Here is a 25,882-nt window from a genome sequence, read left to right on the forward strand (position 1 = left end):
ATAACACAACTTCTGTGCATTTTGTAGAGGTAAGAGGTGATTGTGGCATGTTGGGTCTTTATAGATCAGCTTCTAGATGCCAGAGAGTGACCGATTCTTGGGTAAGAAGAGATGGAAAAAATAGAGTGTGAATATTTTAAAAAGACAGTCTCTTTGCCCTCTCACTTGGCCTAAAGCTTAATCTCAGCTTGAGGGCAGGAATTCTTTTCCTGTATGTGAGCCCTGTCACCACCTGGATTGAACAAAATCCAACTTTAGCATATTCAACCATACTATATTTCTCATATATTTTTGAAACGTAATAACCTTTTTTTAAAACCTCAGGTTTTCCAGATCAGGGTAGTTTACCTCATAGAGATTCTGAGTGAATACCGATAGCTGGTAGCCTCATAGTTTAAGAGGGAAGTTTAGTCTTCTAGGACCCGCCAAAAAAAAAAAAAAAGAAGAAAAAAAAATGCTTAGAACATACTATGAGGATAGCAAATTATTAAATCCATACAGAGCTCCTTTATTTGCTAGTCACAGCACAATTTCTAGCCTGTCCCTTATTTATTCAAACTTATAATGAACGGCCCGTGTGGTGTGCCAGGACCTCCTCCCCTGCTCTCCTCCTGGGCTCCTCACTGGTCATCAGACACAGGCACACGCCTGCCTCAGGGCCTTGGCACCAGCCGGGCCCTCAGGGAGCCGCCTGCTGGGGAGAAACCCTGCACCTCCTTCAAGCCCTGGCTCAAGCAGCCCCTCCTCAAGGAGGCCTCGTGTCCTCCCTGTCCATCCTGTGGGCTTCTCTCCCTGCTTCTTATGTTCTCATACATGTACCCATTTCTCAAATACCATAAAATTTACTTTTCATTATGTTTGTTGTCTGCCTCTTCCTGCAAGATTGCACGCTCCTTGAGGGCAGTAATGGTTTGGTCACTAACAGTCCCAAGTGAGACACCCAAGCCGTGTTTGTAGAAGAAATGAAAACCTGAGACACCCAGCCTCACTACCAGCTTGGAAAAAACTCTGACGGTTCACCATTCTGGATGAATATGACAGTCCACCGTTCTGGAAATATATGTATTTCTTCCCCGTCTCAGGTGTATTCCTTGGACTCTGCTGACTCTTTCCAAAGCTTCTACAGTCCCCACAAGGCTCAGATGAAGAATCCGATCCTGGAGCGCCTGGCGGAGCAGATCGCGACTCTGTGCGCCACCCTGAAGGAGTACCCGGCCGTGCGGTATCGGGGGTAAGGCTGCGCCCCAGTCTGCCCTCGGTGGCCCCCCCGCGTGTCCCCAAGCAGGGAGCTTCCTCTGGCCTTGCCATTCGTCTGGCAGTTGTCTCCAGAGGGTCAAGATTTGAGCGTCTCCATTTATAATTATTTTCCAGTGTCTCTGCTCTTTTCTAAATTTTATTGTGGAATATACCAATACATACAGAAAAGGGCATGAAATACATATATTCAGTTAGTGAATAACTAAATGTGAGCCCCCTGTAACCACAATCCAGGTTTCCTACAATTTTTCGTCTCTTCCTAACCTTCAAAATCAAATACCCACCTTGCCAAAGATGTTTCAGAGTAAGATAAAATACAAGGAGAATAATTCTCCAAAGGACACATTTCTCAGATTTGATAAGGTCATTCACTTATCACTTACCTGCTGTGTGCTAAGTGCTAGGCAGGCGGACTTAACCTGAAGACACAGCCCCTGCCCTTAGAAACCCCTGATCTGGGAGGGCAGGTAGGATGTGCACACCTACCATGTAGGCCTGTGAGACCAGTGCCTTAGGACAGTGCAGGCCGTAGGCTTGGGCATCCAGAGCAGGGAGAGGGCCCTTTGAGCTGAGAGGAACGAGCACAGCTTCAGAGCAGAGGTGGCATCTGAGCTCAGTCCCGGAGGACGGGTTCGGATTTCAGTAGATCAGTGAGGGGCAGGGGGCGTTTCGTGTGGACAGTTGGGATGAGCAGAAGCATGACGTTGGACAACAAAGGGCAAGTTTGGGGAGGGTTGGTCGTCTAGCGCGGTGTATGTGTGGGCAGTGGGGCCAGGTGAAGCCATCTCTGGAGGCCTTGGATGCCAAGTTCGGGATCATGGCCTTCAGTGGTTATCACTGGGTAGCCTCTGGGGGATTTGCACAGGGAGTGAACGCAGTGGTGTGGGAGCGTCAAGCTGGGAGCATGAGTGGGAGTCACAGTCCCACAGGGAGAAGCCAGAAGGGCGGGGGGCACAGCAGGAGGAATGGAGGGTCTGAGCAGGAGGTGCAAGGATGCTCCTCACCGCATTGTCCGCAGGGATGTGCGCCCATGGGACGACGCCCCCCTCCGTTAGGGTCCTCACCGACAGAAGCCTGGTGGAAGCTAAGAAATGGGGTCTTGGGGTTCACTCGTTGGAGGGATAGGGCTGGGAGCAGAGCTGCTTTTGCGTTGAGCGTGGCCAGGGGGCAGGCAGCAGCCACAGGATAAACATCGCCAGGAGGAGCCCAGGAAGCGCTGCCCAGCTCAGACAAGGCGGGAGGTCCACAGGCTCCCACTTGTATCTGTCCGGCTCTGCTGGCAGAAACGTCACTTCCAACAAAACAAAACAGGGTCCAAGGGAATTTGAATTAAGGGAAGTGAGAGTCAGGTGGGTCAGACTCAGACAGCCTGATCATGGGAAAAGGATGGCTGGTTCGGACCCTCTGCCGAAGTGCGGTGGTTCGTCTGGAGCTGCTTGGGAATATTACCTCTGTTTCCATTTGGATAGTTTGGTTTTTTTAAAGGGAACTAGAAAATCATTTCTGTTCCAGGCACCGAGCTAAGTATTTTATTTGTCCCTTTAAATTATACGTCTAAAGTGAGTATACATACTCTCATTGTAAAAGAACAGTACAGGTGAAGCTTGTGTCTCCCTTGACCCTCCTGCTCTGTCCTGCCTTCCTCCCTGAGGGCAGACAGTGTCATCCATTGGGGCAGGGCCGTTCACCCTCTGTCCCTCCTCCTTTGTCAGGGAATACAAGGACAATGCTTTGCTGGCTCAGCTAATCCAGGACAAGCTCGACGCATACAAAGCCGATGACCCGACCATGGGGGAGGTAAGCCTTACTTGGCCCACGTGCTTCTCTCACCAAGCGACCACAGTGTCCGTGTGGCAGCCTGGGCACAGCTGGCTTCCTTTGCTCACAGAGTGTGTGTGAGCGCCCTTGTTTCTGCGCAGTGAGCTCCAGCCCTTGGGCAGGCAATACAGATTCTGTTCAGTGTAGCTGAGCTACCAACTTGTTTCTCTTTGCTGGGACTTTCCCAGTGTTAGCACCTACAGCCCTGCCTCCTGGGACCCCCTCAGTGGAACAGTATCAAAACCAGAAGATTGACATTGCTACAATCTCCAGACCTTATTCAGATTTCACTAGTTAGTACACGTGCTCGGGTGTGTGTGTGCACGCGCACGTGCGCAGTTCCGTGCAATTTTATCACATGTGTAGATACATGTTAACCACCACTGCGATCAAGACACAGAACTATCCCATCACTATCTTGATTTAAAAACTGACAGCCCTGGGCTTCCCTGGTGGCACGCTAGTTGAGAGTCCGCTTGCCGATGCAGGGAACACGGGTTCGTGCCCCAGTCCGGGAAGATCCCACATGCCGCGGAGCGGCTGGGCCCGTGAGCCATGGCCGCTGAGCCTGCGCGTCCAGAGCCTGTGCTCCGCAACGGGAGAGGCCACAACAGTGAGAGGCCCGCATACCGCAAAAAAAAAAAAAAACCACTGACAGCCCCAGGTTCTGGGGACCCCCTCAGGCCCAGGCCGGCTGGATGATGGGTCACCCTTTTTATAGCTGAACATAGGTGGTGCTCCCCTTCGTAAGCTCACTTTAGACCCCAGCCACAGTTTTGGATCTGCATCAAAGGGCCCTCATTATGAAATATACACATTGGATTCTCACATGGTGTGTGCTGGTGTCCTTGTCCAGCAGTAAATGGACTTAGTGCTGTTTGAGTCAGAGTTTACATTCTGCTGCCACTTTTCACAGGAGGGTTAGCTGTGCTAGTCAGAGAAGCGGGAGTTGTATGGGGCGGCTCATGAAACCATTCCCTGTGTCCTTCCTTCAGGGCCCAGACAAGGCACGCTCCCAGCTCCTGATCCTGGACCGCGGTTTCGACCCCAGTTCCCCCGTCCTTCATGAATTGACTTTTCAGGCTATGAGTTACGACCTGCTGCCGATTGAAAATGATGTATACAAGTAAGTACACACACCCGGTGTGACTGCAGCTTTTCAAATGAACCAAACACACCTCTAATTTAAGAAAAAGGATGTCGTTAATCCTAGGAAAATCCGATGCATTGATACAGTCTTGCTAATAAGCCCTCAAGCTTTTCTGTGAGTTCCCAAAGCCCAGCTGCACCACCAGCCAGAAACTCCTCTCCCTTTCAAAGAGAACAAGAACTTACGATCTTTATTTCACAGCTCATGTCGCCTCAGTTCATAGCTGGCTTGGGTGTGTTAATATGTTGACTTGTGTGTGTCAGAGCATATCTTATTCAGAGTTGAAACTTCTTAACTACAGATCATGAAATACGATGATGATAAAGTATATCAACAGGATTTTCCTACTGAATCTTATTTGCAGTTTGCTTCATTATAAACAACATTTTTCTCGGTAGCAATCATCAGAAACTCAGTCTCTAAGAACTTATTTTTCTTTCTGTGGGAACAGGCTATATTGTTCTCGTGTCTTTTATTTTATAACATTAACCGTAAAGATAGTTGTTTCAAAATGAAGGTTCTAAAAATATGACTGAATCTCAGCTTTGGTACCTGTAATTCTTGCTTTCCTTTAGATGTTCATGATTTCACATGTGAAAATTTGCTGAGGGCCAGTTGCAGGCAGCTGCAGATTGCTGTTTAGGTCCCACACATTTGAGGATGGTGTCCCAGGCCGTTTCCAACCAGGAACAAGTGTGATCCTCGCCTTTCCCTTTCAAGTACCTCTGAACCCACCTATAACCTGACTTCACACCTGAGCCAGGTGGCTCTGATGGAGCTCATATCAACTGACCCTGGGGGTTTTAAACCAGGACCTCAAGTCAGTTGACTTTGATTAGACCTTTGGGTCTCTTTCTGCCTAAGAAATCATTAGCCTTTTTAGATGCAGCAGACCTGACACAGATAGTGACACATCAGATGGTTGGGGTGCTTGCTTGATGTTCAGACAGATTCTTGTGAACATCTGTCTGTTATTTTTTGTTGTTTGTTTGGTTTTTCTCCTGCTCCTTCCACAAGGAGGAGTTCTACTTTTTTTTTTTTTTAATTAATTAATTTATTTGTTTTTGGCTGTGTTGGGTCTTTGTTGCTGTGCACGGGCTTTCTCTAGTTGCAGCGAGCGGGGGCTACTCTTCGTTGCGGTGCGCAGGCTTCTCACCGCAGTGGCTTCTCTTGTTGCGGAGCACAGGCTCCAGGGGTGCGGGTTTCAGTAGTTGTGGCTCGCGAGCTCAGTAGTTGTGGCATGCGGGCTCTAGAGCGCAGGCTCAGTAGTTGTGGCTCGCAAGCTTAGTTGCTCCACGGCATGTGGGATCTTCCAGGACCAGGGCTCGAACCCATGTCCCCTGCACTGGCAGGCGGATCCTTAATCCACTGCGCCACCAGGGAAGCCCCATCTGCCTGTTTTGAACCAGGGGGATTGGATGAATTTTGTGGGACGTCTCCTCTCCAGGTATGAGACGAGCGGCATTGGAGAAGCGAGGGTGAAGGAAGTGCTCCTGGACGAGGATGACGACCTCTGGATAGCGCTGCGCCACAAACACATCGCGGAGGTGTCCCAGTAAGAGCCCACCCTGTGCCCTTCCCCTAGCCTCGGCCAGCCCTGCCCCAGGCTCCAGGGCTCACCCCACCGACACGGGCAATCACAGTTGTCGGTTGCCGGTGTGCGTTCTCTGGGCAACTTGACCAGAGCTCACCAGTGCATGAATTCGTTGCTTCTGCTAAGTCGCCAACGTGCTAACCAGTGATGATGAACCCCTTCTGATATCTGAGCTCAGGCTACACTGACTTCATGAAGTTAGAAAATCCATTCTGTGTTAGGGTTGCTTTTAGGATTTTTAGAAAGCATTTGTAGCTCTCTCAGTAAGATGCTTTATAAACACTAAACACTTGAAGCCAGTTTGTTCTGTTGAAGGATCCGGGCTCCACTACATACAGTTCAGTTTTCGTTTATATAGCTGGTGTGTCCTCTTCCTCCCTGTTGTCATACCTAAAATTTCTGAGCAAGCCTTGATGTATTTACTGATACATGTGCTAAACCAGTACCTTGCTCTGAAAGTGTTTCAAAATGTTTCTAACACTGGAAAGTTTTTAATAAGACCTTTAAACTGTAGATAACGAGCCTGCTTTTGCAGAAAGACACACTCTGCTACACTGAGTTGGTGCTATCCGGCAGGAAATTCACAAGGAAGAGTGAGAAACTATTACAGCCTGGGATAGTTCTGTTGTTTAGAAAAGTAGTTTCCAAACTTTTTGGATCACTCAACTTTAGAAAAATGTTAATTCACATCGCCAGTATATAATTTATTCATGCATTAAATAGATGCTTTATTGTACTAATATGCATATTTTATAGCGTATACAAAAAACATAAATTTGAAAAGGATGAAGTAAAATTATATAAATAGATGTCCTAACATTTTCTTTTCTGCTCTCAAATTGTCTTGCACACTCCACTATGGAGACCCCTGGTTTAGAGTATTAGGAAAATGATGTATCTGTCTCTCCTCTTAGAAAATCACTTTAGATGTATGCGTTACGGGCAAGAAAAGCCGCCACATATTCCTAAAGGAGGAAACTTGCATGACTCCTATAGCATCATATAGAGACACTTGGTGCCGCGTTGAAGCTTAGCTGCCTCCTTCTGTCTTCCAGGGAAGTCACCCGTTCTCTGAAGGATTTTTCTTCCAGCAAGAGAATGAATACTGGAGAGAAGGTAAACCCGTACTCAGGCTCCAGTGCTCCAGAGAAAGCAGAAATCCCTGCTTTCTCTCTAGGGGTGGGGAAGATGCCTCCTCAGCACGGGACTAGTGAGTTGGGGGCTGAGAGGGGTCATGGTCCTCTTTTCGTCTGTACCATTTTGTCTTATTTTTGTATTCAAAATTGAGATCTGAACCCCCCGCCTTTTGATATTTATAGAGCTTCTTCTCCTTGTTACTCTGAAGATTAGTGCTTACCGTTCTGGATCATGATTCACTTCAAGCCAGAAGAACTTGCTAAAACCTTTTTTAGCTTGTGGTAGCATTAGAATTTATATCCGAGTTCACCTGGGCCTCTCCTCCTCCTGACTGTTTATCAGAGGTGTTTTACTCCTCTTAGGAGAAATGCCGCTCTGACTGTGTTGCTCCCTGGCTTAGGATCATTCAGCGATTTCCTGATTCCAGTAGAATCAAGCTCCACCGTGGACACGCCTTACAGCGCCCAGGTCATTGGGCCGCGCAGACTCTCATCTCTGCCTCCCTCCTCCTTGCCCCCATCGCCTTGCTCAAGCCATGCCTGTGCTCCTTGCCTCGGCCCTGCCTTATGAGGTCCCTTTCCTTTGGCTCAGGCATCGTTTTCTCTGAGCCAAGACTAGGGAGGTGTCTCTGCTCTGCACCCACATTCATGATTCCCTCCAAGAGTGCTAATCCACTCACTTAGAATGGCTCCTCTGCTCAGTGTTAGCTCCATGAAGGCAGAAATCCTTTTTTTGTCCTTGTATCTCCAGCACCTAAAAGTGCCTGGTATGTAGTAATCATTCAATACATTTCTTTTAGGTACGTGAATGGGATTAGGTGGGTCACCCAATCAGAAAGTCAGCAGAGCCCTTCCACCTGTCAGGGTGCAGATTCCAGCCTTCTCTTCCCTTCTCCCTTCTTCCTACCTGTCTGCACAACTACGTCCTTTCTGCGGAGACGAAATGTGAATTGATTCCATGATTGCTTGAGCTGAGTATGCAGAAAAGCAGCATGCAGACGAAAAACCGTTCTTTCCTGGCAAGAATTATGCTCTCAGTAACTTTCTAGTCCAATAAATAAAACATAATTGCTAGATTTCAGAGGTCAGTTCCCCACCTATAACACAGTCACGGTATTTGGATCAATAATTTTTTGAGCCAGAGAGGTGGTAATCTAAACACATGTGATCTTGTGTTTAACAGATGCATTTGGGGGGGTTACAGAGTGAGCACTCGGGAGTCCGGCGCTGGCTGCTGTCCTGTCCTGCGCCCACCCCCCCTTGCCCACCCTCTTAGCTCGGGGCCATTGGAGTGAGACCGTGTGCTTCCCTCTTCCCATAGACCACCATGCGGGACCTGTCCCAGATGCTGAAGAAAATGCCCCAGTACCAGAAAGAGCTCAGCAAGGTATGACGATCCAAAACGATCCATTCGCATCGTGAGTATAAGCAGCTGCAAAAAGGCTCCTCTACCCTTGCTGATGCATAGAAATCCACAGGTTTTTAGTCATCTTCAGTTTTTATTAGAAAACAATGAAAGGTTGGGATAGACAGGTCATTTCCCATGATTTTCTTTTCTCCTCTTCATCTTTTTCTCTCTGTATCCTTCCAATTCCTCACCCCATGGGCCTGAGAGGGAGAGCTCGGAGGAAGTCACAGTGATCTGGGAGTCACACATCGCTTCCGCCTTAGAAGCGAGTCACTAAATCCACACGAAGGCGCGGGGGATTGAGCGCCACCTGCTGGAGGGAGGAGTATGAAAGGATTTGTGGGTGCCTGTGAAACCATCACCCCCCCCCCATAAAGGATTTCTCCTTCCTCTTGACTCTCGTAGAAGGTGGTCTGTCCCTCTTCCCGACACACACAGTTCTCTACCCAGCAGCGTCTGTGAACTGCTTGAACGCATATTTCATCACCTTTATGAGGCTGGGGACGCCTTGGTGCCCAGCGCTGTGTCAGTGCCTAGCAGGTGGTTAGTAGATGCTGCGCAAATCAGCGAGTGATCCCTTGACCACACGCTCTCTGCTTTGTCCTAGTATTCGACCCACCTGCACCTTGCTGAGGACTGCATGAAGCATTACCAAGGCACCGTGGACAAACTCTGCCGGGTGGAACAGGTAGGGCCTTTTCCTTCTCTTTCCGCCAGGCCCATCTATTTGCTTAACTGCATTTTAACATCTGACCTTGAACACCCTGCAGAATCATAGGAAATAGAAATGGGAAAGCCTGCTAGATCGTGTTGTCTCGACTCTCTGGAGCCAGTGCAGTTCCACACTCAATGGTAGGGACTAGATTGGTCTGGAATGCTATGCCGTTTGGATTTTGCATGTCTGACTTACCAAGGCTCCCTGGAATGGCAGAAGAGAGAGGTACACAGTGCTGAGCCCTACATTGACAGGGCTGGCTGAAGGCTGTATCCTGAATGTCTTTCCCTTCTGCCGTAGCCACACCAGCTTGGAGACCTAGAGGCTGAAAGTGGGTAGGGCAGCCGAAGGTCAGAAATTCTCCCACAGCCTCCCTGATCACAGTTGGGATCGGAGTTCTGTCCCTGTCACTGGTTTGTTTGATGTGCTTGTTTCTCTCTGCTTTCTTTTCCTCGTCTGCAAAGGGACATAACAAAGCTGCCACATTTTCCAGGAGTGTCGTGTCGAGTCACTAATCCTGGCACCACATTCCTCACACATGATAACATTTCTCAACCGGGGTCAGCTTCTAAGGGAGGGGAGGTCATCCCACGACGCCGAAGCCTCAGCCAAAGGTCCCTCTTCACAGAAAAAAGAACTCGAGTTCTCAGTGTGAGGCCAAGATTTAAATCTCCTGGTTTGATGTGACAGGCTCAGCTAGGTTTGTAAGACCAGCCCTGATTCATGGACTCTCTCCTACGGGGAAGTAGCCCTGCTGAAATTCATCAATTTCATGGGTGATGTTTGCAAACACAAGATGTCCTCTCCAAAAGAACTTGACTCTCTAGAAGATAGGTTATCTCTAGAGCGAACGGTACAAATGCAGTTGGGATTCATCCTTGGAAGTTTACATTTTTCCAGAAGTGCCCAGTGGTATTCATTGAACTAGTCACATTAAATTTTTTTATTTATTATTTGTTTTAACATCGTTAATGGAGTATAACTGCTTTACACTGGTGTTAATTTCTGCTTTATAACAAAGTGAATCAGCCATACATATACATATATCTCCATATCTCCTCCCTCCCACCCTCCCTTTCCCACCCCTCTAGGTGGTCACAGAGCACCGAGCTGATCTCCCTGTGCTATGTAGTCACATTAAATCTGACTTTGAGACAGTGTTAGAGCCAGGTCCTGCTGAGAAGATGTCTGTTGAGGCTGCGCTGAGCTGGGAAAGGGCCTTGGAGAGGGGCCCCACCTTCCTCTGGCCCAGGCTGGGCAGAGGCCCGAGCTTGAGATCATGCTCCTTACGGACTCCTGGGCTCTTTAGAGAAAAAAGGCAACCTTCCGGGAGCCTCTGTAAGAGCTGCAGAGAAAGTTGCAGCTGCTGGTCTCAGAACGAGACCAGATCGTTCTTGGTTTGCTGACACTGATGTGCTGCTTTCTCGGGCCTGTTGAGAATGGATCTGCCTCTTGCCTGAGTTGCGAGGGCGGGGCCATAGACCGTGCTTACTTCACTCTTTATCTTCAGTCCCACTGTTAGCACCCCCTCCCCCTTCATCTCCTTCAGTGGGATTTGCAGGGAGCCCATGTTTTTTCCTTCTCTCCCTGAAAGTGGTTGGAAGATTAAAAACAGAGGTTAAAATCCTCGAGTAGTTAAAACTCAGCGGGCACAGCCTTCCGTGCCACGGGGAGTGGAGCAGAAAGAGTCCAGCCAGGCGGAGGCACCTTATAATATTAAGCTTTTCACATGTGGGAAGTGCATCCCCTTAAGCCCCGATCCCTCTGTAGGGCTTTGTCCCTCTTGAGGACCTACCAGGATTGAGGCTTTCCCTGAGGAATTGGCACACGTACACTGGAACTCACCTGGAGGGAACCGCCTGCCTTTAAACAAGATGGCAAATCAGCGTGGTTTCTGGTTTTGGAATGCGAAGCCTGGGGCTTTCCTCGGTTCTCACCGATGCCGTAGACACCAGTGCTGATTACCCCCATTCTGATTAATTAATTGAGAGATAAGCACCTGCTGAAGACCTTCCCCCAACCAAACTAAACATCCCAGACGTTTATGGATAACCAGTTTTCTAATAGTTACCCATTTGTCCAGACTGTTGCCAGAAATGGGGTCAACACGGTGTGTTTTCTGCAGGACCTGGCGATGGGCACGGATGCTGAAGGGGAGAAGATCAAGGACCCCATGAGAGCCATTGTCCCCATTCTGCTGGACGCGAATGTCAGCACTTACGACAAAATCCGCATCATCCTTCTCTACATCTTTTTGAAGAATGGTAGGAACGGTGGGATACAGAGGAGGGCGATAGGCCCTTTCTTGGGGAAAATGAGGCAGCTGGGAGAGAGAGAACAAAGTGGAAAACAGTGTAAAAGACAAGGAAAAGGGAAGGAAAGGGGTGTTTAATAAGATCTGAGGGGCTCTTTACATCTGGGGAAATGTCATGTAGGCAGATCAGTTGTCATGTAGGCAGATCAGCCTCAACTAGAGGCTGAGTATCCCCCAGTGATTCTGGAGTTAGTCCAAGGGACAGCATAATTCGAAGAGGACAGGGTGGGGACAGCTGGGAGGGTCTGTTGGCTTTATGGCCAGCTTATTAGAGCATTTCTGCTAGATACTTTTTTTTTTTTTTTTTTTTTGCGGTACGCGGGCCTCTCACTGTTGTGGCCTCTCCTGTTGCAGAGCACAGGCTCGGGACGCGCAGGCTCAGCGGCCATGGCTCACGGGCCTAGCCGTTCCACGGCATGTGGGATCTTCCCAGACCAGGGCATGAACCCGTGTCCCCTGCATTGGCAGGCAGACTCTCAACCACTGCACCACCAGGGAAGCCCTCTGCTAGATACTTTTAACTTGCCCCACATTTGTAATCTGTGCCTTTAAATAACTGATTTTAACCCACATCTGCTGCCTGTAAGTGTCCATAGGTGTCCATTGTGCCAAAGATGGACACAGAGGCTCTCCTGTCCAAGCTGACTGTGATGTGGGCCAGGGGTGGTGGTGACGGCTGAGAAGCAGGAGACGGATGGAAATATAGACCATGAAGGGCAGCTGCTGATGGTCACAGCCTGTAGGCTAGAGTGGAATTTGAGTCCTGATCTTGTCTTGTCTTAGAGTAACCTTGATGCCATGAGCGGATTGGTTCCCACTAATCTTGAAGAGGAAAAGGGGCACTGTCCCCCCAGGCACTTAGCTCTGCTCCTCAGTGTGTGATGTCCAGGGGCTGGTGTGGTGATCGGGCTTTTGTTCTCGCAGGCATCACCGAGGAAAACCTGAACAAGCTGATCCAGCACGCCCAGATCCCCCCGGAGGACAGTGAGATCATCACCAACATGGCCCACCTCGGGGTGCCCATCGTCACAGACGTGAGCACCCGCTTCGGGGGGAGGCAGGGGGGAGACGGCAGCTCTCATCTCTTCTCCCCTGACTGACTTAAGGCAGCTTACAGTACACACACTCAACACTGAGAAAGAGAAAACATAAAGTCAGAGGGATGCAGGTGTAGAGGTATAAATAAAATCAAGACGTAGCCCCAGGAGCCCAGACGGGCACATCAAGGAGGCACACACAGTCACAACGCTGAGCTGCGTCTGTGAGCCCGCCCCAAACGGGAGTCATGCCAGTCCTGTCCCACGAGTCTTGAGTCAGCCTGGCTCTGCCGTAGGACACTTAGCATCTTCTGTGAGGTTGCGAACACAACGCTTAGTGCCACGCCGCCTGGCCACCTTTGGGTCTGCTTCTCTGACAATGACTCAGGACCCAGTGGGGTCAGGTGTGGGGGGCCCGACCAGCAATGAGCTCTGGAAGAGGCCTGGCGGGGGGCTCCAGGACTCTTCAGAGCCCCCCGCCAGGAACCTTGCTTGTAGGCACCCCACTTCCTGCAGGGAGTCAGCTCACGCCTCCGTGCTGGTAAAGCAGGGCTGTAGGTGTGCTCCTTGTGGAATCTTAGAGTCAAAAGCTTTGTTCCGGAGCCACCAGACCAGAGGCCTGTGACTGGGGGCCATCTGGCGTTTTCAGGCCCTTGTTCACAAAGGGACCAAATGAGAACAGAGATGATTCATCCAGTGCATCCCGTGCTGTTGAAGCAAAATCAAAGCCACACCAAAGCAGTATTTTCTCCTATAATTGACAACAAACTAACTCCCTGCATTTGTAAGAAATGGCACTTATCCGTTTGACCCACGTTTGCCATTTTTCCTGGCTTTGAAGAACCAAGTTTGCTCCAGGTTCTTGGGCTGGAGCCCACAGGGCATCGTCCGGGCTTTTGCAGGAAAAGCTCCCTACTTCTTAGTCTTTGCCAGGACTGACTCCCAGAAGGGAGCCCAGGGGCCAGCGAGGCCTCGCAGGCCCAGGCGCTGACTCGGAGCCTCGGCTCGTGTGTTCGCTTTCAGTCCACGCTGCGTCGCAGGAGCAAACCGGAGCGGAAGGAGCGCATCAGCGAGCAGACCTACCAGCTCTCACGATGGACCCCGATCATCAAGGACATCATGGAGGTCAGCGTGGGCTGAGACGAGGGCACAAGGGCAGCTGGGCCCGGGGCTTCAGCCTCCCCTGCCCTTGGGTGGGGGTGACACCCGGGGATTTGCACCCAGGCCTTGGAGGGTTCGTGCAGAGCAGCCCCAGGAGACTGTCAGATGTGGATCCTCAGATCCACACTATTGAGCCCCACAGTAGAGGCCCCTCAATGGTACTGCAGCCGAAGGAACCAAACCCGTCACAGCACCTGAAGGTCCTGTGAGTAAGGAGTGCCACGCTAAGGATGCAGCAGGGCGGGAGGGCCTCTGGAAAGAGATCCCAGCCCGTCCTCCTCTCCCACTGCTTCCCTCCCTCAGCCCTCACATCAGCCAGAGACCCTGCCAATCGTGTTTCTGTGCAGCCCTATCTCTTGCCTGGAGTTCTCACTCTCCTTTCCACCTCCTGAATCCTGCCTTCCTGCAAAGTTCCATACACTGGCCCACCCGTCTGACCACCCAGCACCACAGAGGCCTCCCTGGACTCCCACAGCATGTGTCAGGGATGCTCTTTACATGTGTGTGCTGCTCTCTGTGTTGGCTCATCGTTTTAGACCTTGGTCCTGTGCCCTCACCTGACGTGTCCTCCGGCACCGAGCCTTGCGCATAGTAGGTGTTTTGTATCTGTGAAAGTCAGGTAGCCCAGCGGTGTCCCTTCCTGCCCTTCTTGTAGCTCGAGGTCGAGGAAACCCTGTATAGAACCCTGACGCACCCTGGGAGATTTGGGGTGGGAATTGGAGGTGGTCTTTCCAGTTCCTGCCCTTGACAGGAGGACATGACTGGGGTCCAGAGAATGAAAGGTCTTGGCCAGGATCCTTTTGTTAATTCATAGCAGTCCATGTGTTCCCACTGAATTGTACGTTAAAATAAATATATTTTAAGTATATATAGTGAGTCAGCTTTCTATTTTTAAAACCCACAAACCAAAAAGATGGGTGAACATGAGACATCTTGAAACCAATTATGTTTCTTTGCTTGGCAGAGTGGATCAACCGCTCTGTCTCATTCCCTCCTTTGTTCTCTGCTCCCTTTTCCTTCCCCCCACAACCCCAGTCCCCCAAAGAGACATGTGTGGGCTTCACACGGTAGCTGTTAGGAGTGTAGACTTCTCGGCAGCAGGGGGTGGGTAGCTGGATCCACCCACCAGATAATTAGGCCCTTGGGAAACTGAGGCTGTAAGGCCTCAGCTTGCCTGAGAGACTGCCCATGCCTAGTGTCTTCAAGACGGATGGCAAGGGTCAGGAGTTTATTGGACAGGATGCGACATTTATAACCTCACATGGAACATAAAAGGGTGGAAGAGAAGCAAGAAAAAATAATGCAGGTTTTTTTTTTAAGTTTATTTTATTTATTTATTGTTTTTGTCTGCGTTGGGTCTTCGTTGCTACGTGTGGGCTTTCTCTAGTTGTGGCGAGCAGGGGCTACTCTTCGTTGCGGTGCGCAGGCTTCTCATTGCGGTGGCTTCTCTTGTGGAGCACGGGCTCTAGGTGTGTGGGCTTCGGTAGTTGTGGCACGTGGGCTCAGTAGTTGTGGCTCGGGGCCCTAGAGCGCAGGCTCAGCAGTTGTGGCGCATGGGCTTAGCTGCTCCGTGGCATGTGGGATCTTCCCGGACCAGGGCTCGAACCCATGTCCCCTGCATTGGCAGGCGGATTCTTAACCACTGTGCCACCAGGGAAGCCCAATGCAGGTTTTTTTAAAAAACTTCTCTTCAAGAGCAGACCTACAAACTTATCTCATTGTATCTGCTGGTTATGGAGCATCTGGTCCGCCCGCTCCGAGCTCAGCGTGAGGTGCCCAGCAGTGGGCAGCAGACAGGGGAGCTCTGGTTGTTGCAAAGCTGGCCATGGTTTTGGCTGAGTGACTTGTGCTTCGAATTGTCTTACCTTGATTGCGTCAGCCCTTTGCAAAGAGATGGCCGGTCGATAGCTGTGTCTCTTCTTTCCAGGACACCATTGAAGACAGACTTGACACCAAGCACTACCCGTACATCTCCACCCGCTCCTCTGCCTCCTTCAGCACCACCGCGGTCAGGTGAGTGCAAGTCCCTGAGCAAGCGAGCAGGGAGCAAGCGGCACCGTGTCTGGTTGGACGGCAGCCGCACGGCAGTCCTGCTGTGACGCCTCAGGACCCTCGAGAACCCTCCCACTGCTTCTCGTCACAGCCAGAGTGCAGGCCAAGTCCTTGCAGCGGCCCATGAGGCCCTTCAGCCCCTGGCTTCCCGTTCCTCCCTCACTCCCTACTCCTCCCCCACTTCAGCCACAGCAGCCTCCTTGCTCTTCCCCGAACACACCAGGCTTACTTCTGCCTCAGGACCTTTGCACCTGCTTTTCCCTCTGCCTGAAATGATCTTTCCCCAGGTATCTCTGCATGGCTCACCTCTTTTCTCCTCTAGGTCTTTAATAAATTGTTACCTTCTCGCATCTTCCCTAACCACCCTGTTTAAAATTACAGTACACCAGTCTTCCTAGCAGCATTATTCCTAATAGCTCAAAAGTGGAGATGACCTAAATGTCTGTCAGCTGATGAATGGATAAAAAACACATGGTATATTCATACAATGGAATATTGTTCAGCCAAAGATAGGAATGAAATACTGATCCATGCTGTAACATGGACGAACCTTGAAAATATTATACTAAGTGAAAGAAGCCAGTCACTAAAGCCCACATACACTATGATTCCATTTATATGGAATGTCTAGAACGGGCTAGTCTCAAGACAGAAAGTAGATTGGTGGTTGCTCAGAACTGGGGATGGGGGTAAGGGTTGGGGAATGGGGAGCGACTGCTAATAGGTACAGAATTTCTTTTTGGGGTTGATGAAAATGGTCTAAAATTGATTGTGGTGATGGCTCACAATTCCGTGACTATGCTGAAACCACTGAATTATACAGTTTAAATGAGTGAATTGTATGACACATGAATTATTTCTCAATAAAGTCTTACAGAAAATAGTGAAAAAATTATAGCACCCCAACTTCCTGTCTCCCTTCCCTGCTTTTTCTCCATAGATTACACCACCGCTTAGTGTGCTGTTAGTATTTACCTTGTTTACTGCCAGTCTCCCCCGACTAGAATGTCAGCCTCCTGAGGGCAGGGATTCGTGTCTGTTTTATCCTCAGTGCCTAGAACAGAGCCTGGAATGGAGTAGGCACTTGGTGTATTCTGTCTTCACTTTTCATTCATTAGTTAATTTTAGTAATTAAGAAAGGGATGAATACGTCATCTGCATAGAGCCACATTTCTCAGATTCCTCCTTGATGGAAACATAGATGATGGAAACGTGGATGCCTTGGGTCTGCTGGGTTTCTGCCACGTACCTGGTGATGCTCAGATGTTTCTCAGCTTGGAGATGTGGGCAGACAGCAATCCATGCTTCCATCTCTGGGTTCTCCAGCCCTCTGTGTTTTCTTGGCCACCCATGAGGCCTTGTGCATATGTTTTCGAAAGCTCTTGCTCTTGTTCACCACCTTGCCATGTTCATCCAGAAGCTTCTCCTGTTATGCTCTGCAGGCCACATCTCCACAGCCAGTCCCTGGGACTCTCAACACTAGGCACACATTTTGCCTCCAGAATCTCTTCTCTGCCTCCCTCGTGTGTGTGGCCCAGGCTCCCAGGGTAACACTTCTCAATACATGTGCCTCTACTATACTAGTACTTTGCCCGCCCGTCTTCTCTCTCCACCGCCCCCTCTTCTGTCGTCACTCTCAGGCCTGCATGATGCCAGTGGAGGCCAAATGTTTATTGCCAGCATTGGCGTGAAATACAAAATCCCACACAGTACCACAGCCAGGCTGGTTGACAACGGCAGACAAACATGATTGCACAGGCAAAAAAAAGTGACTGTGAGGTCCTCTGGGCTGGCCTTTGTGATGTGGAAAGTGGCTTTAATGCTGTCCTAAGTCAGGAAGAAGGGTAAAGATTCCACTGTTCAGAGAAGACTTGCTCTCCTCGTTCTGTTTCAAATTTATCCGAATTTAATTGATAATTTAGATGACATGGACACATGCATTTTATAAATTGCAAAAATTGACAATTAAAAAATAGAAACTCAGTGACCCCTATTAACTTTTTAGTTACTTTTAAAACTTCCACAAAAGAGATTCCCAACCAAATGGATGCAATGGTGAATTCTTCTGGTATTTTATGAAGAAACCACTCAACATTAACACATTTGCAGATAACAGAAAGAGAGAAGAAACTTTCCCACTTATTTTATGAGTACATGATCCTAAAAGCAAATCTGAAAATGGCATTAAATAAAACTTCCCTCAAGCACAGAGAGGCAAATGTTATAGATAAAATATTAGCAAACTAAACCCAGTGGCATATACAAGGAGCAGTGCATCTTGCTGAAGGGTTTGAGGAAATGCAAGGCTGATTTAACACTTTAAAATCCTCAACGTAATCCTCCACACAAGAAAAAATATATATGATCTTCTTAAGAGATGGCCCCTCATTTTGTTTTGATTTTTGTTTTGTTTTCCCCATTTTCTTAGCCTGGAAGCAACCAATTTCTCATTGTTTCCAAGGACAAGGTGAAGGCCCATTGAGGGAAGCCGGGGCCAGGAGTGGGGGGGCACCTGGGGAACTGTCCTGCCACTGAGATGCCTGTCGTTCAGGAGTCAGCTTCGTGTCACCTCCTCCAGGAAGGCTTCCCCAGTGATGCCCAGTGGGCACTTGAAGTCCCTCCCCCGTGTTTGTTCCCACGGCACTGAGCTCCTCTCCTTGGGGCGTGATGCAGACCCCCATCCTCCTGCCACCCTCCTCGCCCCACCCGCCCCAGTTAAGCCTGAGCTCTTGGTTGGCAAGAGCCACATGTCACTCAGGTCAGCTCCTCGGTGCTGGGGCGGCCCCAGCCCAGTGAGGCGCCTGGTGCACATCTGTCCAGTGAATCAATGTGCCGGCTGCAGACAGGCCCTGGACTCTGTGGTCCCTGCTCCTTCCAGCAGAGTGTCCCAGGCAAGCCCAGAACTGTACAACTCGGGGGAGACACCGGGACCAACATGATGAGGGTGAAGCTGCTGAACATCCCGCTTTAAAGCCGATCTGAACCCGTCTGTTGCCTGCATGACGGGGTCACAGCACAGGCGCTCGTAGTGATTCTTCTCCCGGCAGCCAAAGTGCTTGATAATTTGCACTGCAGTTCAGTTCAGCCAACACTCGCTAAGCGTCTACTCTGTTTCGGTCACTGGTGTACAGAACGAGTGTGTAACACGTCACGGAGGTATGAAGTATAAATGCTGTGGATGCAGATAAACATGATTAATATCTTTCTCTCTCCCTCTCCCTCCCCCTCTCTCCTGCCCCAGCGCCCGCTATGGGCACTGGCATAAGAATAAGGCCCCAGGGGAGTACCGCAGTGGTCCTCGCCTCATCATCTTCATCCTGGGGGGCGTGAGCCTGAATGAGATGCGTTGTGCTTACGAGGTGACCCAAGCCAACGGAAAGTGGGAAGTGCTCATAGGTGAGTGGGGCGTGTTTTCTAGAGGGAAGGGACCGCTTCACTGCACTTGGACTCCATTCCATGCTTTGGTGTTTCATTCTGTCTTCGGTTCTCTGTTGCCCCTGAAAAACTTAAGTCTCTAGACATGTTTGTGGACGGCAGACGCTGACGAGCGAAGAGTTCCTTCCTCATGTCTGCACTGTGTCTCTTGACGAGTGGCAGCCCCATGTGGTGGGAAGAGCCTGGTCACAGATTCCAAGAGACCCAGGCTGATATTCCTGCTCTGCCGCTGCCACGTGGGTCACCTCGAAAGTGCCTCTCCTCTCCACGCTGTTATTTCCTTACCCACGAAAACGGGGTTAAGAGCACCCACTTACAGCCTGAGCTAGGCCTGGTGCTGGCCCGGGGCTGGGGGGTGGGGGGTAGGGTGGTATCAGTTTCCTGGCCTCCAGCCTCACGTCCAGAAGACGCTCAGTGAACGGACGGTAAATGATTACCGGCTCCTTTACCTGTCAGTTGGAGACGCACAGACGAGGAGTGAGAGCAGATACTGCCTGAAACATACTGGCCTGACTCCTGCGCTCTGCTGAGGGTTCCTCCAGCCAGTTCCTGCTACTTCAGGGTCTGTCATACCCCTTCTGGTTATTTCCTGCTGGCTTTCCAGAAGAAAGGAAGCAACTTATAAGAGCTGACTTAAGGCAGCAGGAGAAGATTTTTCTCCTTTTTCATGACTACAGGAGCTTCTCCAATTTCTCGGCTGGAAGAGGAAGAGTGAGCTGAGAAAAATCTTGCTTTCTCCAGATGCCTTCCTTTTGTCCCATCTTGCCCTTAACAAAATGGAGTTGTACCTCTTAACATTGATTGGCAAGAGGTGATCAGCACCTACTGCCCTGGCTGGGCCCCGCCCTTGCCCCGATCTCAATAAGATGTGTCAGTTTTATACCTCCACTTTGGGGGGACCAAGGCGCAGTGCCCCCCCAAGCTCTCAGAGTGAGCAGGTTCTGCAGACCAGTCCATGTGGCCGTTCCTGGGTGTATCAAGATGGAGCTGCCACTGTCTTCACAACCTGCGTTCCAGATACCACCATTCATTGGGGAGCTCGCACCTCCCCCTCCCCTCCCCACTCCCTGAAGCCTCCCCTGTCTGGTCACCATTTCTCTCTGTGTTCTTTCCTTTCTGGCTACGTGGGACCCTGTGCCAGAGCTCTCGGTGTTCCCTGCTTGCGTACGTGTTGCATGAGCGTGTTGGCTAACTCTCTGCTGAAACACAGCTTTCCTGGGCAGAAGCCGTCACAGCCAGGCTTCGCTGTAACCCCCTCTTCCATGCTGGCCCGACCCGAGGTTCCCTGTTGGGAGGTGGAGACCCGGGGAGACAGGGTCGCCCCTGCGGATCGGTGGAGAGGCCTGGTGCAGACCGCTGACGCCCGCTGTGTGGCCCCGCCCGCTCTGTGCATGCCGGACGTCCTCGTGGCCCATGTGCGCATGCGCCGCGTGTGCACGGCGTGTGCTCCGCGCGTGCGCGTGCGTCTCGCTCTCTCGCACCTCATTGGCTGCATAAAACGTAGGCCTAAGTTGGCATGTTCCGGTAACGTACCTTTGTTCAAGCAGTCAGCCGGCCTCTGTTCTCCCGCAGGTTCTACTCATATTCTCACTCCCACCAAATTTCTCATGGACCTGAGACACCCCGACTTCCGGGAGTCCTCTAGGGTATCTTTTGAGGATCAGGCTCCAACAATGGAGTGAGAGCCAAAGAAACAAAGTAAAAGCAGCTTATTACAGAAAAGAAACTCTTCCACTCTGAAGGGTTTTCTTTGATTTATTCCGTCACTCTTTTTATTTTTCCCTTTTCCGTTTATTATTTATTTGATTTCTTTTAACGAGAAAATGCTTGCAGTTCTTAACACCGATTGAAAATGTGTCCGATGCTGCCCTCACCAACCCTACCCTGAGCCCCACTGGGCTCCAGCTCGCTCATGCCTTGGGTTACCTGTCGCCCAGTCAGACAGCTGCAGCCCTCTGGGCTTTAGACCAGAGACAATCACAACTGCTGTGCACAATCCTCCAGAGGGAGCTGGACGTGGAGGGATGCCACAGGCGCTGTGCCCCAGTCTGCTGGTCCCGGGGTGAATTTGTGGGCACAAGGCAGAGAACACCAGGCAGCCTCCAGGTTGTGATGTGGTGTGGGAACTTGAGAGTGAGACCAACAGGTGTTCAGGGGACAGTCCTGTCCAAGGCAGAACTCCAGTGGAGACGCCAGTTGGCACACGATCATGAGGAAAGCTTGGCAGAGGGCGTTAGGGTAGACTCCCAGTCAGTGGTAGGTAGATATGTCAATACCTTTTCCCCAGGACAGACATTTATCCTGAGGAACAATTTCTAAGGGGTGATGGGGTCATAAGCCACCTTGTACATGGCGAACTCCAGCCACCGGTGGAAAGAGCTCATGTCTCCTGTTCCTCTGAAAAAACAGCACTTAACAGTCATTTGCTCTTTCAGTAATTGCTTTTTATTTTAATTCTCCTGTGGATCCTTTCAAGAGTTGAGAATCATACCCCTCTCTCTCATTGGAGTTTCCTGGTCAGATTGAGAGCCTTTGGGTAGAAATCTGTTCTCCACGCTATGTGCTGTTTATATTTTTTAATTTTTAATTTTTATTTTTTTTGCGGTATGCGGACCTCTCACTGTTGTGGCCTCTCCCGCTGCGGAGCACAGGCTCCGGACGCGCAGGCTCAGCGGCCATGGGTCACGGGCCCAGCCGCTCAGCGGCATGTGGGATCCTCCGGGACCGGGGCACGGACCTGTGTCCCCTGCATCGGCAGGCGGACTCTCAACCACTGCGCCACCAGGGAAGCCCTATGTACTGTTTTTAAAGAGCGTCTTCTCTCCCACCATGCTTGTGCCTTTATCTCAGTTACCCGGGAACCCCTTGTCAGTGTGGCAGATTACCCAGGTTTTATTCTTGTGCTCATTCCTTCTTCTCTCTTTCCACCCTTCTTTTGTGCTGGAAATCTCCCCTGACCTGTTCAGATGGCAGACTGACCCTGAAGACCTCACTGCACCATGAGTCATTCTTTAGTTTCATTACACATTCTGTGATGAGGCCACGTCTTGTGTACCTGACTTCGTCTACTCTGTTGAGGATGCACCCTAGAAATGTCCCCACCCCCACCCCGGGCTGAAACGTGGCCCTGTGAGTTACAGAGTGTGAGTCACCTGTCAGTGAGCAGCGGACAGGCATGGACTCTAGCCTCAGCTTGGCCACAAGCACCTGTGTGACTGGAGGAGGTCGTTCCCACTGGGTCACAGCACACAGAACACAGGGCGGCTGGATGGCAGGGTCCGAGGCTGCTCGGCCTCTGTAATGCAGTTGTTCCGTTGGTGGCTTAAACTGGGCAGCCCTACGCACCCTGGCACACTCTCTGGCGGCCCTTGGGGGAATGGACATCAGAACCCTGGCTGGGTAACATCAGAAGTGTGCTTGTTTTTATAAAGAGCATAAGCTCCATCCACGAAGGGCTCTAAAGGTCTGCACCGGAGGCTGTGCTGTTTAGCTCCTCTTTCTTCGCCTGGGCCGGAGGTAGCTGCCCCAGAGCAGTAGGGAGATGAGAAGCAGCAAGTGGTTGTGAGCCAGGACAGCGGGGCTGGCTGTGGCCCCGGGCTACCTGCCATCCTGCCCAGGCTGCCTTCACCCTAGAGAGCGAGGCCACTGGGTGGTCAATAAAAGTGACTTAAAAAACAGCCGTTGTTCAGCAGGACCTTGGTAGGTTCGTAATCAGAGGCATCTGGTTCTTGTGCAGATGGCAGGTAGGTGGACGGCATTTGCTGCAAGATGTATTTCGAGGCTTCTCAAAGGACAAATGAGCAATGACAGACCACTTGCAGAGTCAGAAAGAATCACAAACCCAGACCCCAGGGGCTCCTGCTAGGATTCATTCTGGGATTCCCTGCTTTGGAAGATGCCTCTTCTTTGCACACTGCTTCCTCTGTTTTATGTTCAATCAACAGAGAGGCCTCCGCTGCCATCAGAGCAGAGCGAGCACGAACAGACTGTGGCTGTTTGCTCCTGGCTTCTGAAATGCTTTGTTGAACAGTGTTGGATTTTAGAGAGTTCAGTTGAGAAAAAGTGAGGCACAAAGCCCTCATACCAGGGAGGTCAGAAAGCAGGTGAGCCTTCCGACTTGCCCACTTCTGTTGCGATTGTCCAGGTGACCAAAGCTGAGGACACTGCAGGGCGTTAGCGAGGCTGGGTGGTCTCCTCCCCCACATTGGTGTTTGCAGGAACTTAGCTTTTAAGGGATGGGTTTCCCCTGCTCAGCAGTGAACGAGCGTCTGCGGTGGGCCCTGTGTGGGTACCAGTGCTGTGTTCCATCCTCCTGGCCCCTCTCTGTCCTGGAGCCGAGGCTGGCTCCCCAGGGCTGGGCTGAAGGGAGTGGGCATGGATAACTGAAGTGCACAGATGCCACCAAGCCTTGGCTCAGTGCCCACTAATCAATCCATCATTTCTCTCAACTGTCTAAGAAATGAAATCTCTTTTATTTTTTTTTTTTGCGGTACGCGGGCCTCTCACTGTTGTGGCCTCTCCCGTTGCGGAGCACAGGCTCCGGATGCGCAGGCTCAGCGGCCATGGCTTACGGGCCCAGCCGCTCCGCATCATGTGGGATCTTCCCGGACCGGGGCGCAAACCCGTGTCCCCTTCATTGGCAGGCGGACTCTCAACCACTGCGCCACCAGGGAATCCCTGAAATGAAATCTTTTGATTAGATCTTCACCTCGGTGCTCTAGGTGGTTTATGTTAAAAGTACTGACCATTAGGGAATGTCCAGGAGGCCTCAGGAGCTGATGAAAGGCTGGCTTAGACCTATTACAGAGCACTTAACACGGGAGAGGTTTTTTTTTTTATTATGTTGAGTACTTTGCTTTATTCTAGATCGGGGTCAGATAAGTTTCATTTTTCAGTGGGACTCAGATTTGAATCTGAACGCAGAGCTGATCCAATGCCCAGCTGCTTTTTCAGCGTTCCCTTACACATCCCCTCCTGGGGCAGGAAGCCACAGGGCCCCCAGAATTGAGAACAGTGGCATGGCTTCTGGGCCTGGCTGTGCCGCCGACACGCCTCACCACGCTGGGCGTCTTGGATGTGGGTGGGCAAGACCACTGTCTTCCACGTCTGACAGATCATCAAACTCACCTGGGCTGCTCTTAAATATCCAATTTAAACCTGTCGTTCACTGGTACTGCCCTCAGTAGTCTGAGTCAGCAGGACTGTTTCAGCCAAAGCCAGGACAGCTCGACCAGCTGATCTGTGGGAACTCCTGTGGTTTTCAGGCGCCGTCCGTGAGGAAGGAAGGATTTTGTCCTGGCGGAGGTCAGTGTGTCTGGCCCCCAGCTTTGACAGTCTGGATGACTTTGTTTTGGAGACCACCGTTCACGGTTCAGTGTTGCAGTTATGTAGAATAAGAGGGACCCTCAGAGCAGTAGAACCCACTTGCTGTTCTAGAGGGCCTACATGGTCAGCCACATGTGGGTTCAAGTGAGAACATTTGCAATGTTTGTGGTGGTGAGAAGCTTGACCAGGGTATTGAAGCGATACAGCTGATTGCGTGGCAAGAATTGGCCCTCAGGTGATTCGGATTAACACCAGCTGGTCTGCATCCTTTAAAGAGACCAGGTATTGATAGGTAGGGCCCAGGACCGTGACTGTTGCCTGATACTGCTGGTCCTGGAAGTCTTCTGCTTTCGGTCAAAGATTGGGAACACCAGATGGTCAGCAATCAGATAATATCTGGAAGTTCTGAAGCGTGGATTCCTTCACCTTCTTCTGGCCTCCCTCCAAGTCCTGAATCTGCACATGAGCAAGGGTAGGGGACACCTTGGGATGGGCGTCTGCTCAGAGGCCTTTTGGCGGCAAGGGAGGACGTTAGGGACAGTTTCTCTGGCACATGCATTGCCTTAACCTAGGTAGCCCCCAAGCTAATCCCCCGCACGGAGTTCCCAGCAGCTGTCTTTCAGGTATAGACACTCAAACTGCTGCATCGAGTTGAGATTTGGAAGGCTTTCATTCTGCCAGTGGTTCTGGTCAGAATTTGGTAACGTTTATCCCTGTTTCCTCATTTGTGGAGCAGCCTGTGACCTTTAGGACTAGTAGAAAGATTGACAAGGTCACAGAAATGAGTGTCTTCGGGGGAGAGGGGGACACACTGCTGAAACCGGTGTCACATTTGCCAAAGGAGCCTCGAGTCTGCAGAATGAGTCAGCTTTGGGCGCAGGGGCTGGCGCAGGCTGCACTCTCAGGGCATCCCACTCCGCACCTCGGGGAAGTAGCTGGGGACTGGTTCCTCACTCAGCGGGCCCTGGTGGGGGCTGGGGCTTGAGCTGCAGAGAACAGGATGTTGAGGAGCCTCTCACACCAGAGAGGGCTTCACCAGTGTTCTCCTGGTCTGGACTGACCAGGAAGGCTCCAGGCTGCAGTGCCAGCAGTCACAGGTCAGCTGAGCAAGTAGCGGTCAAAGGCATAGGGACCCTGGTATTTGGAATCACTCCCAGCAAGCCAGCCAGAGCCTTCTTTTGCCTGCCCTCAGGGTGGAAAATCTGGCATCCCGTGGTTTCTGGTCCCCTCCTCATGTGAAGGCCCACTCACTTGGCCGCATCTCCAGGGAGGCACATTTTCAAGTACGGGTCTCTTTTGTTCAGTTCTTCTCTCTTCTCTCTTCTCTCGGGATCTCTTTCTTTGAAGCCTACTGCTGCATGCATGCAGGCCTCATGCTCACGCGCCAGTCACTCCTGTTCTGTTTAAGTCCATGTCCAAACCACACGATCCATGCATCTTTTTTTACTGCACTTACGAGATCTCTCTCTCTCCTTATGAA

At 50.8% G+C, this 25,882-nt stretch overlaps 1 protein-coding gene across 2 annotated transcripts in view; it reads left to right on the forward strand.

The window, feature by feature from the left end:
* The window catches only part of STXBP1 (syntaxin binding protein 1), a 71,921-nt gene that overhangs the window by 43,390 nt on the left and 2,649 nt on the right, over nt 1-25,882 (forward strand). Inside the window, exons 7-19 of one of the 2 annotated variants that reach the window (XM_073806632.1) lie at nt 1,083-1,231; nt 2,970-3,054; nt 4,071-4,201; nt 5,673-5,780; nt 6,875-6,935; nt 8,277-8,342; nt 8,971-9,051; nt 11,204-11,342; nt 12,317-12,426; nt 13,453-13,554; nt 15,518-15,603; nt 18,884-19,038; nt 20,650-20,775. In XM_073806632.1, the coding sequence (XP_073662733.1) occupies nt 1,083-1,231; nt 2,970-3,054; nt 4,071-4,201; nt 5,673-5,780; nt 6,875-6,935; nt 8,277-8,342; nt 8,971-9,051; nt 11,204-11,342; nt 12,317-12,426; nt 13,453-13,554; nt 15,518-15,603; nt 18,884-19,038; nt 20,650-20,759 (1,383 nt within the window). In that variant the 3' untranslated portion in view covers nt 20,760-20,775. The remainder of the gene's footprint in view (nt 1-1,082; nt 1,232-2,969; nt 3,055-4,070; nt 4,202-5,672; nt 5,781-6,874; nt 6,936-8,276; nt 8,343-8,970; nt 9,052-11,203; nt 11,343-12,316; nt 12,427-13,452; nt 13,555-15,517; nt 15,604-18,883; nt 19,039-20,649; nt 20,776-25,882) is intronic. The other variant, XM_033858640.2, reaches the window with a different exon arrangement.

The sequence above is a fragment of the Tursiops truncatus genome, chromosome 6 (genome assembly GCF_011762595.2).
Source record: "Tursiops truncatus isolate mTurTru1 chromosome 6, mTurTru1.mat.Y, whole genome shotgun sequence".
NCBI classification, from domain to species: Eukaryota; Metazoa; Chordata; class Mammalia; order Artiodactyla; family Delphinidae; genus Tursiops; species Tursiops truncatus.